The 12,066-nt window shown below is 42.1% G+C and overlaps 1 protein-coding gene and 1 pseudogene across 3 annotated transcripts in view; both read left to right on the forward strand.

Moving 5' to 3' along the window:
• The window catches only part of SLC25A17 (solute carrier family 25 member 17), a 49,001-nt gene that overhangs the window by 29,183 nt on the left and 7,752 nt on the right, over positions 1–12,066 (forward strand). For all 3 annotated transcript variants that reach the window (XM_038007386.2, XM_038007387.2, XM_073006689.1), the window contains 3 exons: positions 9,805–9,921; positions 11,564–11,709; positions 11,798–11,893. In XM_038007386.2, the coding sequence (XP_037863314.2) occupies positions 9,805–9,921; positions 11,564–11,709; positions 11,798–11,893 (359 nt within the window). The remainder of the gene's footprint in view (positions 1–9,804; positions 9,922–11,563; positions 11,710–11,797; positions 11,894–12,066) is intronic.
• Positions 1,566–2,244, forward strand: LOC103223361 (riboflavin kinase pseudogene; annotated as a pseudogene).

A 12,066-nucleotide genomic window follows, 5' to 3' on the forward strand; every position in this document is an offset into this window, starting at 1 on the left:
CCTTTTAACTATCCCTGAGTTTAGGTTAATAAGGTTACTATTGGATGGCTCCTAGATAGCTTCAGGATGGAGGCTGGTGGCCAGAAGAACCAGCCATGTGCTTAGAGAGAAGTGGGGAGAGGTTGAATTGTGGATAAATAACTCAGGATGGAAGTCTAGGAGTCATCACAGGCTCTTCGTGCCTTCACCCACTCCACATCTGCTTCGCCGTCCAGAACCATTGATCTCCTCAGTATCTCTTGGATCCATTTCCTCTTCTCCATATCCATATCCATTTCCCCAAATCAAGCCTTATCATTGCTCACCTGGACTATTGCACTAGTCTGATCTTCCCTTTGAGGTCTTCCTCGTGAACCCACTTTGCAGTTTTGCAGTCTTTCTAGGAGAGTAGTTTTCAAAGAGTATCACGACTCAAAGAACTCAAGTTTGAGATTTGTTCACTTGGGGAAAAAAAATTAGAATAGTTCCTGTACAGAAAAAGACTTGTTTTTTACATAAATTACAACAAATGGCAATCTAGTGGGATCTTCTATACTTGAGACCAGTTATTTGTAATACCTTGATTTTAATCGCTTTAGATTAGTTTATATGTATTTGCATTTGAAAGATCATAACTCACAGGGATGAACTCATATAACTTTCCATGAAACTTCTAATTTATGGACTGTATGTTGAAATCTTTTGCTTTTTAAATTGTCCAAAGCTGTTTATTTCCTGTGTCTGCCATCCCATTACCTACCAGATATATACCACCCCTGTGTTACTCTCTGTGTCCTGTTTGTCTCCTTTCTAGCTCTTTGCGCAATTTAGGATTACAGCAGACTCCCCCATATCTAACACTGCGCCCAGCCTGAAGTGTTTTCTTGAGTGTGTGAGAAGAGGGTAGGATTACAGTTGACACATAGGAGAGCCTACGGGTCTGTGTTGACTGTGAGCATCATCTGTTGTCTTGTCAGAAAATGGTCCAAGGCCAGGTGTGGTGGCTCACCCCTGTAATCCCAGCAGTTTGGGAGGTCAAGGCAGGAGATTCATTTGAGCCAGGAGTTTGAAACCAGCCTGGGCAACATAGCAAGATCCCGTCTCTATAAAAAATAAATTTTGGACCAGACGTGGTGGCTCATGCCTGTAATTCCAGCACTTTGAGAGACTGAGGCAGGTGGATCACCTGAGGTCAGGAGTTCGAGAACAGCCTAGCCAACCTGGTGAAACCCCATCTCTACTGAAAATACAAAAAATTAGCCAGGTGTGGTAGCAGGTGCCTGTAATTCCAGCTACTTGGGAGACTGAGGCAGGAGAATTGCTTGAACCTGGGAGGTGGAGGTTGCAGTAAGCCAAGATCATGCCACTGCACTCCAGCCTGGGCAACAAGAGGGAAACTCCATCTCTAAATAAATAAACAAACAAACAAATAAAATACTTTAAAAGGTGGGGGAAGAAGGAAAGAAAATTAAAATGGTCGGGAGACCCAGCTCCTGAGTTGCCGACATCAGGAATCCTCTGTGGCGTGTCATCGGTGTCACCTGGCCCCTGGTGCCCCCCCACCACCCCCCCATGGCAGACAGAACTCACACCCCTTCCCACCCTGCAGCTGGTCCAGGGTCCAGGCACCGCTTGGACGGCGGCTCCTTAGGACGCAGGGACCGGGCCACAGCCCATGCCTCGAGCAGACTGCATTACGAGGCATCTACCCTACTACTGCCAGGACCAAGTGGTGTGGGGCTTCGGCCGTGGCTACAAGCAGCTGGGCATCCCCCCACAGCTAATTTTCCTGAGCAAGGTAAATAATCTGCCAGCTGATACATCCAGTGGCATTTATTATGGTTGGGCCAGTGTTGGAAGTAGAGATGGTCAGAAGATGGTGGTGAGCATAGAATGGAACCCATACTATGAAAATACGAAGAAGTCCATGGAACCACATACCATGCATACCTTCAAAGAGCATTTCTATGGGGAAATCCTGTGTGTGGCCATTGTTGGCTACCTCAGACCAGAAAAGAATTTTGATTCATTAGAGTCACTTATTTCAGCAATTCAAGGTGATTTTTGAGGAAGCTAAGAAATGACTAGATTTACCAGAACATTTGAAACTCAAGACAATTTCTTCCAGGTTTCTAGAAGCAAAATAATGAATGACCACTGATGAAAAATCATATTATTTATTCATTCACTGTTTTCTAGTATTTCAGTGTTTTGTTTTTATCTATTTTATTTTTTTGAGACAGAGTCTCACTCTCTCTCCCAGGCTGGAGCACAGTGGCGGCCTGATCTCGGCTCACTGTGACCTCTGCCTCCCAGGCTCAAGTGATTCTGCTGCCTCAGCCTCCTGAGTAGCTGGAATTACAGGTGCACACCACCACGCCTGGCTAATTTTTGTATTTTTAGTAGAGACAGAGTTTCACCATGTTGACCAGGCTGGTCTCAGACTCCTGACCTCAAGTGATCTGCCCGCCTCGGCCTCCCACAGTGCTGGGATCACAGGCGTGAGCCACTGCACCCAGTCAGAGTCTCCTAACTGATCTCTCACTTCCTCCTTAGTCCCCTTCAGTCTGTGTTCAGCATGGCAGCCAGTGTGATCACGTTAAAACATTAATGAGGGCTGAGTGTGGTGGCTCATGTCCATAATCCCAGCAGTTTGGGAGACTAAGGTGAGAGAATCACTTGAGGCCAGGAGTTTGAGACAGCCTGGGCAACATAGCAAGACCTCATTTCTACAAAAAAAAAAAAAAAAAAAAAAAACAATTAGCTGGGCATGGTAGCATGCACTTGTAGTCCTAGCTATTCAGGAGTCGTTCAGAGTGAGCGCCTGTCTCTTAGAAAAAATTTTTAAAAAGTGAATGAGATCATGTCATTTCTCTGTTGAGAGCCGTCCAGTTGCTTCCCATCTCACTAAGAGGAAAAGCCAAAGCCCTTACCTTGTCCTGCAAAGCCTGTTTAACCTGGCCGTCCTATTCTCTTTACTTCACGGCTGCAGCCACCCTGACCTCTTTTCTCCTTCTTGAACACTCCTGGCATGTGTCTGCCTGTGTGCCTACTGTGACCTCTGCCTGGTAACCATGTGATTAACTCCTTCACCTCCTTTTAGGTTTTTCCCTAAATGGCCACTGTTAAATGATAAACTTTAGACAAATTATGTTTAACAGAGTTTGTTTTTGTTTTTGTTTTTGTTTGAGAAAGAGTCTCACCCTGTCGCCCAGGCTGGAGTGCAGTGGTGCACTGGCACGATCTCAGCTCACTGCAACCTCCGCCTCCCAGGTTCAAGCGATTTTCCTGTCTCAGCCTCCCAAGTAGCTGGGACTACAGGCGCATGCCATCATGCCCAAAAAATGAAATTTTTTGTATTTTTAGTAGAGACGGGGTTTCACTGTATTGGCCAGGCTGATCTCAAACTCCCAACCTCAGGTGATCCACCCGCATCAGCCTCCCAAAGGTATTATAGGCGTGAGCCACCATGCCTGGCCTTACAGAATTTGATCAAGCAAAGAATAATTAGGGGCCGGGCGCGGTGGCTCAAGTCTGTAATCCCAGCACTTTGGGAGGCCGAGACGGGCGGATCACGAGGTCAGGAGATCGAGACCATCCTGGCTAACACGGTGAAACCCCGTCTCTACTAAAAAATACAAAAAAAACTAGCCGGGCGAGGTGGTGGGCGCCTGTAGTCCCAGCTACTCGGGAGGCTGAGGCAGGAGAATGGCGTAAACCCGGGAGGCGGAGCTTGCAGTGAGCTGAGATCCGGCCACTGCACTCCAGCCTGGGCGACAGAGCGAGACTCCGTCTCAAAAAAAAAAAAAAAAAAAAGAATAATTCACAAATTGGGCAGCCCTCAGAACCAGAAGGTCAGAGTGACCCTGGAGCTGTCACATGGTAGAATATTTATGGACAGAAACAGGAAAGTGACATATAGAAGTCAGAAGTGAGGTTTAAAGACAGCCAGATTAGTTACCACTTGTTTACCTTAATTGAACAGTTGGCTGCCTGCGATTAACTGAAACTCTATGATTGGCACAAGATCCAAGTAGGTTATACTTCACTATATACTGAGAAACCTTCAAGGTTATTTTTTTTCCTTTTTTTTTTTTTTTTTTTTGTTGCTGTTGTTGAGACAGGGTCTTGCTCTGTCATCCAGGTGCTGGAGTGCAATGGTGCAGTTTGCTGCAGCCTCCAACTCCTGGGCTTCAGAGATCCCCCTGCCTCGGCCTCCCAAGTAGCTAGGACTACAGGTATGCCACCACACCCAGCTAATTTTTTTTTTATTTTTTGTAGAAATGGGGGTCTTACTGTGTTGCCCAGGCTGGTTTCAAACCCCTGGCCTCAAGCAATTCTCTTGCGTCGACCTTCCAAAGTGCTGGGATTACAGGTATGAGCCACTGCACCCAGCTGAGTATTTATTTTAAAAAATAAAAATAATATATATTGTACTGATATTAAATCTACCTTCTTAAAGCAACTAGAAACAAAGATGAAACTTAGTACATATGTTTTCTCCCCCCACCCCGCAAAGGTATGAGTTAGCAATTCCAAAATGATGTTTTGTATACTTTAGGATAAGTAAATATATTGTGATCCTGGCCTAGTTCCCTTGGACAATGAAGAAAAAGTATATACCCTCTCCCACAAGCCATTTATTCATCATGGTTTGTTCATCAAATATATATTGGGTGTCTAGTATGTGCTAAATATAGTTCTAGATGCTAAGGATATGCCAGTAAACAAAAAATGAAAATCTCTGTCCTCATGAAGCTTACAATCTAATAAGATAGACAATAAACAAGGAAAATACATAGTGTGTTAGAGGATACGGTTACAGACAAAATTTAAGCAAAGAGGGGGTAGAGTACTGAGGGTTAGAAAGAGGTACCACTGGCCGGGCGCGATGGCTCGTACCTGTAATCCCAACACTTTGGGAGGCCGAGGCAGGTGGATTACCTGAGGTCAGGAGTTTCAGACCAGCCGGGCCAACATGACAAAACCCCCTCTCTACCAAAAATATAAAAATTAGTTGGGAATGGCAGCACGCACCTGTAATCCCAGCTACTTGGGAGGCTGAGGTAGGAGAATCACTTGAACCCAGGAGGCAGAGGTTGCAGTGAGCAGAGATCGCGCCACTGCACTTCAGCCTGGGAGATGGAGCGAGACTCCATCTCCAAAAAAAAAAAAAAAAAAAGAAAGAAAGAAAAAAAGAGGGCCGGGCGCGGTGGCTCAAGCCTGTAATCCCAGCACTTTGGGAGGCCGAGATGGGTGGATCACGAGGTCAGGAGATCAAGACCATCCTGGCTAACACGGTGAAACCCCATCTCTACTAAAAATATAAAAAAATTAGCCAGGCGTGGTGGCAGGCGCCTGTAGTCCCAGCTACTCGGGAGGCTGAGGCAGGAGAATGGTGTGAACCCAGGAGGCGGAGCTTGCAGTGAGCCGAGATAGTGCCACTGCACTCCAGCCTGGGCGACAGAGCAAGACTCCGCCTCAAAAAAAAAAAAAAAAAAGAGGTACCATTTTAGATAGTGTGGTGTTAAGTTAAAGCTGTATCTACATATTTTAACTTCAGTGCTGGGAGTGGTAAAAAGGTTAAAAATAAATTAGCTGACGTGTGCCTGTAGTCCCAGCCACTTGGGAGGCTAAGGAGGGAGGATCGCTTGAGCCCAGGAGTAGGAGACACTGCAACAAGACCATGTCTCAAAAAAACAAAACAAAATAAAATAAATAATTGTAACAGCTAATAGAATACAACAGGTGTGAAAGTGAATTCCTGTGTTTTGAAGTTGTAAAGAATAAACTGAATAATCACTTGGTGATTGTATTAGATTAGTGGTTTTGCTGATTAGCCTCAATGAGCAAAATTGAGGCTGATTTTGACCCACAGGGTCAAATGTGGCATTTAGTGGGTAGAGGCCAGGGAGACTGCTAAACGTCTTACACAAGAGCCCACATGCACACACAACACATAATTTTCCACCTCAAAATATCGGTAGTGTCACAGTTGGGAGACTCTGGGTTAAAGAATTTTACAATCCTTTGTAATTGTGAGATTCTCTGATTGTAGGTCTTCTCTTTTTCTGAAGGTTGGGAGTTCCTTGAAAATTACTTTTGTGAGTTTTAAACTTCTCTTCATAACAAGTTTTTATGTCTTAATATGTACATATTTTTATAATAATTATAACAGCTTTCTCTCTTCCTGCTGTATTATAATCACTGCAGAAATGAGTTGTATCATCTCTAAGGAGAACTAGGAACAGCATTGTTGTTCTTCAAATTCTTCTTGAAACTTAGAAATTTATTATTTGTTGTATTTTCCCAGAAAAACCAGCCTATAAAGCTTAATATCCTGGGGAATAATTTGGGAACAGAACCTTAACAGATAAGTGAAGAGACACGCATTTTTATGAAATTGGAATTTTTACCAATAAACTCTTACTGAATGCCAAAAGTATTATTGTTGTGATAGTTAAAAATGCATTTCTTGCCCTCTGGCCTTAAATCTGGCAAGACAGGTTTGTTCCTGTTGTGTGTAAAGCTTCATTCCTTCCTACGGAGTCAAGTGAGATTTGTTAGATTTGTGCCTTTGTTTTGCCATTTTCTTATATCCATGGTCGTTGCACGTATTTCCCGGGAGTGCATACCCAATTAGCATACTTCACTTGTGTTTTCTCTCCATAACAAAGGAGACTCACTGCTGATAAAACTATCAAGATTTCAGGAGTAAATAGCTGTGTTCTAATTGTTCCTTGATTAGATTCTACTGTTCTACTGTTCTAATTGTTCCTTGATTAGGTTCTACTGTTCCTTGAAGAACAGTAAGAACAATTACTGTTCTTCATCTCTTAATTTTGGTTTATTCTTTCTTGTAAATGATTTGTTACATAAAAGAAAGAAAGAAAATAGAATTATAGACATTAGAATTAGGAAAAAAAACAGTCTTCTGCCCTTTGGTAGGTAAAGTATTAATTTGTATGCCCACTTTAGACTGAAGTAGCACCCACAGCTTGGAACTGGCGGAAGATTTTTCTTTTTTGTTTGTTTGTTTGTTTGTTTTTGAGATGGAGTCTCACACTGTCACCCAGGCTGGAGTGCAGTGGCGCAATCTCGGCTCACTGCAACCTCCGCCACCCGGGTTCAAACGATTCTCCTGCCTCAGCCTCCCGAGTAGCCGAGATTACAGGCACCCGCCACCATGCCCTGCTAATTTTTGTATTTTTAGTAGAGAAGGGGTTTCACCATGTTGGCCAGGCTGGTCTTGAACTCCTAACCTCAAGTGATCCACCCACCTCGGCTTCCCAAAGTGCTGGGATTCCAGGCGGGAGCCGCTGCACCTGGCCGGAACTGGCAGAAGAGTTACATGGGCTTATAAAAAAGCAGACAATTTTCTTTGTCCTTTGGGCCTGTCAGGAGTTGGTACTCACGAATGGTTTGTGGCATGCTTCTCTCAGTGGAATGCTGACCTTTGCTTGATGATACAGGTTGCAAGTTTTAGTAAAGTTTTGGATTCCCAAGTATTTTGAGTAGCTTCTCTCAGAACTCATAAAATTATAGTGGTTAAAAAGTACTCCTCCATTTATTTTGACTTAGAGGGTGAAAAAAGTACTTGAACTTCTTAGATAAAAAGCTTTGAAATACCAAATGTTCTTACAAGGACTTTATAATCCGTTATGTAAGTAATGTAGTTCATTTTTGTACTTGAGGTTGTCCTTTAGAAGAATCCTTTTAGCTTTTCTGCTTGTGTTAATAATGGAGATAGGAAAGCAGTTTTGTTGTTGTTGTTGTTTTTTAATAAGAAAAGGTCTCACTCTGTTGCCCGGGCTCTGGAGTGCAGTGGCACGATCACAGCTCACTGCAGCCTCAACCTCCTGGCTGAGGCGATCTTCCCACTTCAGCCTCTTGAGTAGCTGGAACCACAGGAGTGTGCCACCATGCCTGGCTAATTTTTAATATTTTTTTTAGAGATGGAGTCTCCCTCTGTGGCTGCTATTGAACTCCTGGGCTCAAGTGATCCTCCCACATCGGCCTCTCAAAGTGCTGAGATTACAGGCATGAGCCACCACACTGGGTGTGAAAGTAGAATTTTAAAGAATGGTTAGATCTTTATCTTAGTTGCATTGCCCCCTAAGTGTTTTTGTATGTGCCTACCTCTTAAATGAAGAAAATTTTGATTTCTAAAGAATTTATTTAACAGCATATTTCACTTGTTTAGAAAGGTGGGTGCACTTTGCCTTTCTACCGTATCTGTGGAAGCTTGTGATCTCTGCTCCTGAGCTCTCCTGTCCTCCTTTTCTCTTAAAACAAATGTAGTAGACTGCTCAATAGCACTTTCTAGTCTGGTTTTTCTGACTGTTAGTTTTTCTGTGTGAAGTGAAGTGTGCATTGCATTGAATAGGAATATGTTCTAAAATCTAGGCAAATAGGAATGTGTTAATATCCTTCTATAATGGCCTCTGGGGCATGGGTGCTTTTGAAAAAATGAGACTAGCAAGACTCTGTAACTAAGGGTTTTTTAGATTATGTATGTATTAGACAATGTATGAATATTTTAAGTTATAACTAAAGATGACTTCTTAATGTTCTGTGAATCTATAAAAATATAACAAATATGACTGATAAAATTATTAGGTGATGTCTTTTATTTTGAGAAACGTGCTCTCATAATGCTCCTTAGAGACAGGCAGCAAAATATCTTTAACAACTGTATGCATCCAATGAAAGCATTGAATTTGAATCTCTTGGCTGTTTTGTCAAGTTTATCCTTGGTTAGACTGTATTTGCTATATATAATATTTTGAGATTCTTAAATCAAAACTTTATTTCTTCAATTGTCTTTAAATGAATTTTAGTAGAAGACTTCTCTCTTCCTTAGTATTTTTTCTCTTGGTTCTTCAGATCTTGAATAGAGCCAGAGAGCTGGATGTGTACTTTTTTACTGAGTTTGTTCATTGCTTCATTTGTTCCACTATTTATTTAACAACTATTTATTTATAAAGTCTATACTATGTGTCAGGCACGTTGTTACAATTCTATCTGGTATTTTTTTTTTTAATCATTTCAGGACTGGTGAGGAATATTTTAATATCTCAAGATGGTGTTAAATTGGGATCATGTGTTTTCAAAAAAGAAGCACCTGGCTCATTGTATTGTTCTACTCTGAGGCAACCTTGGGGGGCCAAGATCCCCATCTTTAAGCTTGTAAGGATCATGATGCTTGTGAAGCTGTTTCAGGTGTTTTGTGACACTTAACTGATGCTTGCTGCCTGCCTATCCTAATTCTCTAAGCAATGAGGAACTCTTCAGTGAGCTGTCTCTGTGAGGGCATTTTTAAATGTCACCACTTCCTGTCCCACCCCTGTCACTCATTGTACCAGATCCATACTCACTTCAAATCATGTGAGCTACTTAAGTAAGAGTTGTAAATTGTGTGTTTTATCTGATATTGTTATGGACTTAGCATGTTAGCTATAAGCCACTCCCATCTCTAAAGCTGTTATGTTAAAATTATATTTAAAGCCATGACTATATTGCAATTGCTACTTTGAATGGTATGTAAGTTGACATATAGATTGCCTATTGTACAAATGAGGGAACTTGTTGCTCTTCGTCTGGAGAGGTGCTTCTGCCAGTCATTTTTGCTATCAGCAAAGCTTCCAAATCGCTTCTAACAGTAGTGGCTTGTGTTGTACCCTGGCACAAAGAGACACCTTACCTTAGGTCTCCTAAGAGGTCAGTGACAGAGATAAATGAAATATTAGTATGTAGCTTTAAAACAGCAAAGCTTAAAAGCTGACATTTTGCTTTCCCTTTTTCTCTCCATCTTTCTTGTTAAAGGAGTAGTTAACGTGTTGCTAACAACTCCACTCTGGGTGGTAAACACCAGACTGAAGCTACAAGGGGCAAAATTCAGGAATGAAGACATTGTACCAACGAACTACAAAGGTATCATTGGTAAGTATCTCTTCGTGGAATTCCTATTTCAGGGTTTTCTTTCTTCTTTGTATCTGGAATATGTTGCCACATAAAGCTACATAACGTTATCCTTTGCCCGCTTTTTGATGGGGTTGTTTGATTTTTTTCTTGTAAATTTGTTTAAGTTCTCTGTAGATTCTGGATATTAGCCCTTTGTCACATGGGTAGATTGCAAAAACTTTCTCCCATTCTGTAGGTTGCCTGTTCCCGCTGATGGTAGATTCTGTTGCTGTGCAGAAGCTCTTTACCATTTGTCTATTTTGGCTTTTGTTTCCATTGCTTTTACCTAATGTAAATGACGAGTTAATGGGTGCAGCATGCCAATATGGCACATGTATCTATATGTAACCTGCATGTTGTGCACATGTGCTCTGGAACTTAAAGTATAGTTTAAAAAAAAAATAGCTATATAACAGACAACCTCAAATCTCGGCATTCATCAATAACATTTTTTTTTAACACATGTGTCTGTGGATTGACGTGGATTTGGCTCATCTAGGCTGAGCCTAGCCTAATAGTCTCAGTTCACATGTCTCTCTTTCTGGGACCAGCATGAGCATATTCTTCTCATTGCGATGGCAAAAGGTCAAGAGGACACACCCAACAGTATAAACACCTTTCAACCCTGTTGGCACCTTGTCTGCTGACATCCCAGTGGCCAAAGCACATCACATAGCCAAGCCCAAGACCAGGGGTAGAGAAGTATGCTGCTCCCAAGGAGTATCAGTGGGAGGGGATGAATATTTTTGAAGAATAATCTATACTTTTTTATTCTAGTGTTGTCTGTGGATAAACACCAGATTGGTATCTGGTATCTTTGAGCTTCTGCCTTTCAATAGTATGACACTGCCAGGTTCTCCTTTCCCATACATCAATCTTTGTAGTGAAATAGTGGTTTTTAAAAGTCAAATCCTGTATAATAAACTCCAGGAAACGATCTTATCTTTTCTTGTACTGGACTTTTTTGTGAAAGATGTGGGCTCAGTTCACAGTTTTGTGTAATCCAGAATTCCCAGTGATGCTGATAATGACTTAGGAGAATTGGACGTTCTAACTCCGGATCATCAGGAACAGTTGCCTGTGATTGAAGTTGGTCTCTCAATAACTTGGTGACTGTCAGTGTCTGATTATCAAAAAGTAATTAACTGATAAACTTGCCCCCAAACTATCATTGCAAGAAATACATCTTGTTTTGTTTTTTTTTTTTTTTTTTGAAACGGAGTCTTGCTCTGTCACCCAGGCTGGAGTGCAGTGGTACAATCTTGGCTCACTGCAACCTCTGCCTCGTGGGTTCAAGGAATTCTCCTGCCTCAGCCTCCCAAGTAGCTGGGATTACAGGCGCGTGCCACCACACCTAGCTGATTTTTGTATTTTTAGTAGAGACAGGGTTTCACCATGCTGGCCAGGCTGGTCTCGAACTCCTGACCTCGTGATCCACCCGCCTCAGCCTCCCAAAGTGCTGGGACTACAGGCATGAGCCATTGTACCCAGCTGCCAGAAGGAAATCTTTATAGAACCAGTATGGTTTGTGTTCTGGGTACATTTGAACGGAATTCACGTTGTCTTCTCTAGTTAGGGGGTTGTCATCATGCTTTTCAAAAGTCCCTGATTTCTTGTTTAGATGCTTTTCATCAGATCATTCGAGATGAAGGAATCTCGGCTTTATGGAATGGCACATTTCCCTCATTGCTGTTGGTCTTCAATCCTGCCATCCAGTTCATGTTCTATGAAGGTTTAAAACGGCAGCTTTTAAAGAAACGGATGAAGGTAATCCCTGATTTTGAAAGCAGTAAAATAATTCTGACACCTTCTTGTTGACTTGATTGATATGGTTTATTCTTTCTTTGCTTTCCAGCTTTCTTCCTTGGATGTGTTCATCATTGGTGCAGTAGCCAAAGCGATTGCCACCACGCTCACCTATCCAATGCAGACGGTACAGTCAATTCTGAGGGTGAGTGCTGGGGTTCTCTTCACATCTAGTCAAACAGCATTCTAATATATGTGGTCTCTTGATTTAAAACAGTGTTAATAAAGCAATAAAGCAGTTAGTTGGTATGCCAGAGTATTCCTTATCCATTTTTTTTTCTTTTCTTTTCTTTTTTTGAGACAGGATCTCCCTCTGTC

This window comes from Chlorocebus sabaeus, chromosome 19 (genome assembly GCF_047675955.1).
Source record: "Chlorocebus sabaeus isolate Y175 chromosome 19, mChlSab1.0.hap1, whole genome shotgun sequence".
Lineage (NCBI taxonomy): Eukaryota > Metazoa > Chordata > Mammalia > Primates > Cercopithecidae > Chlorocebus > Chlorocebus sabaeus.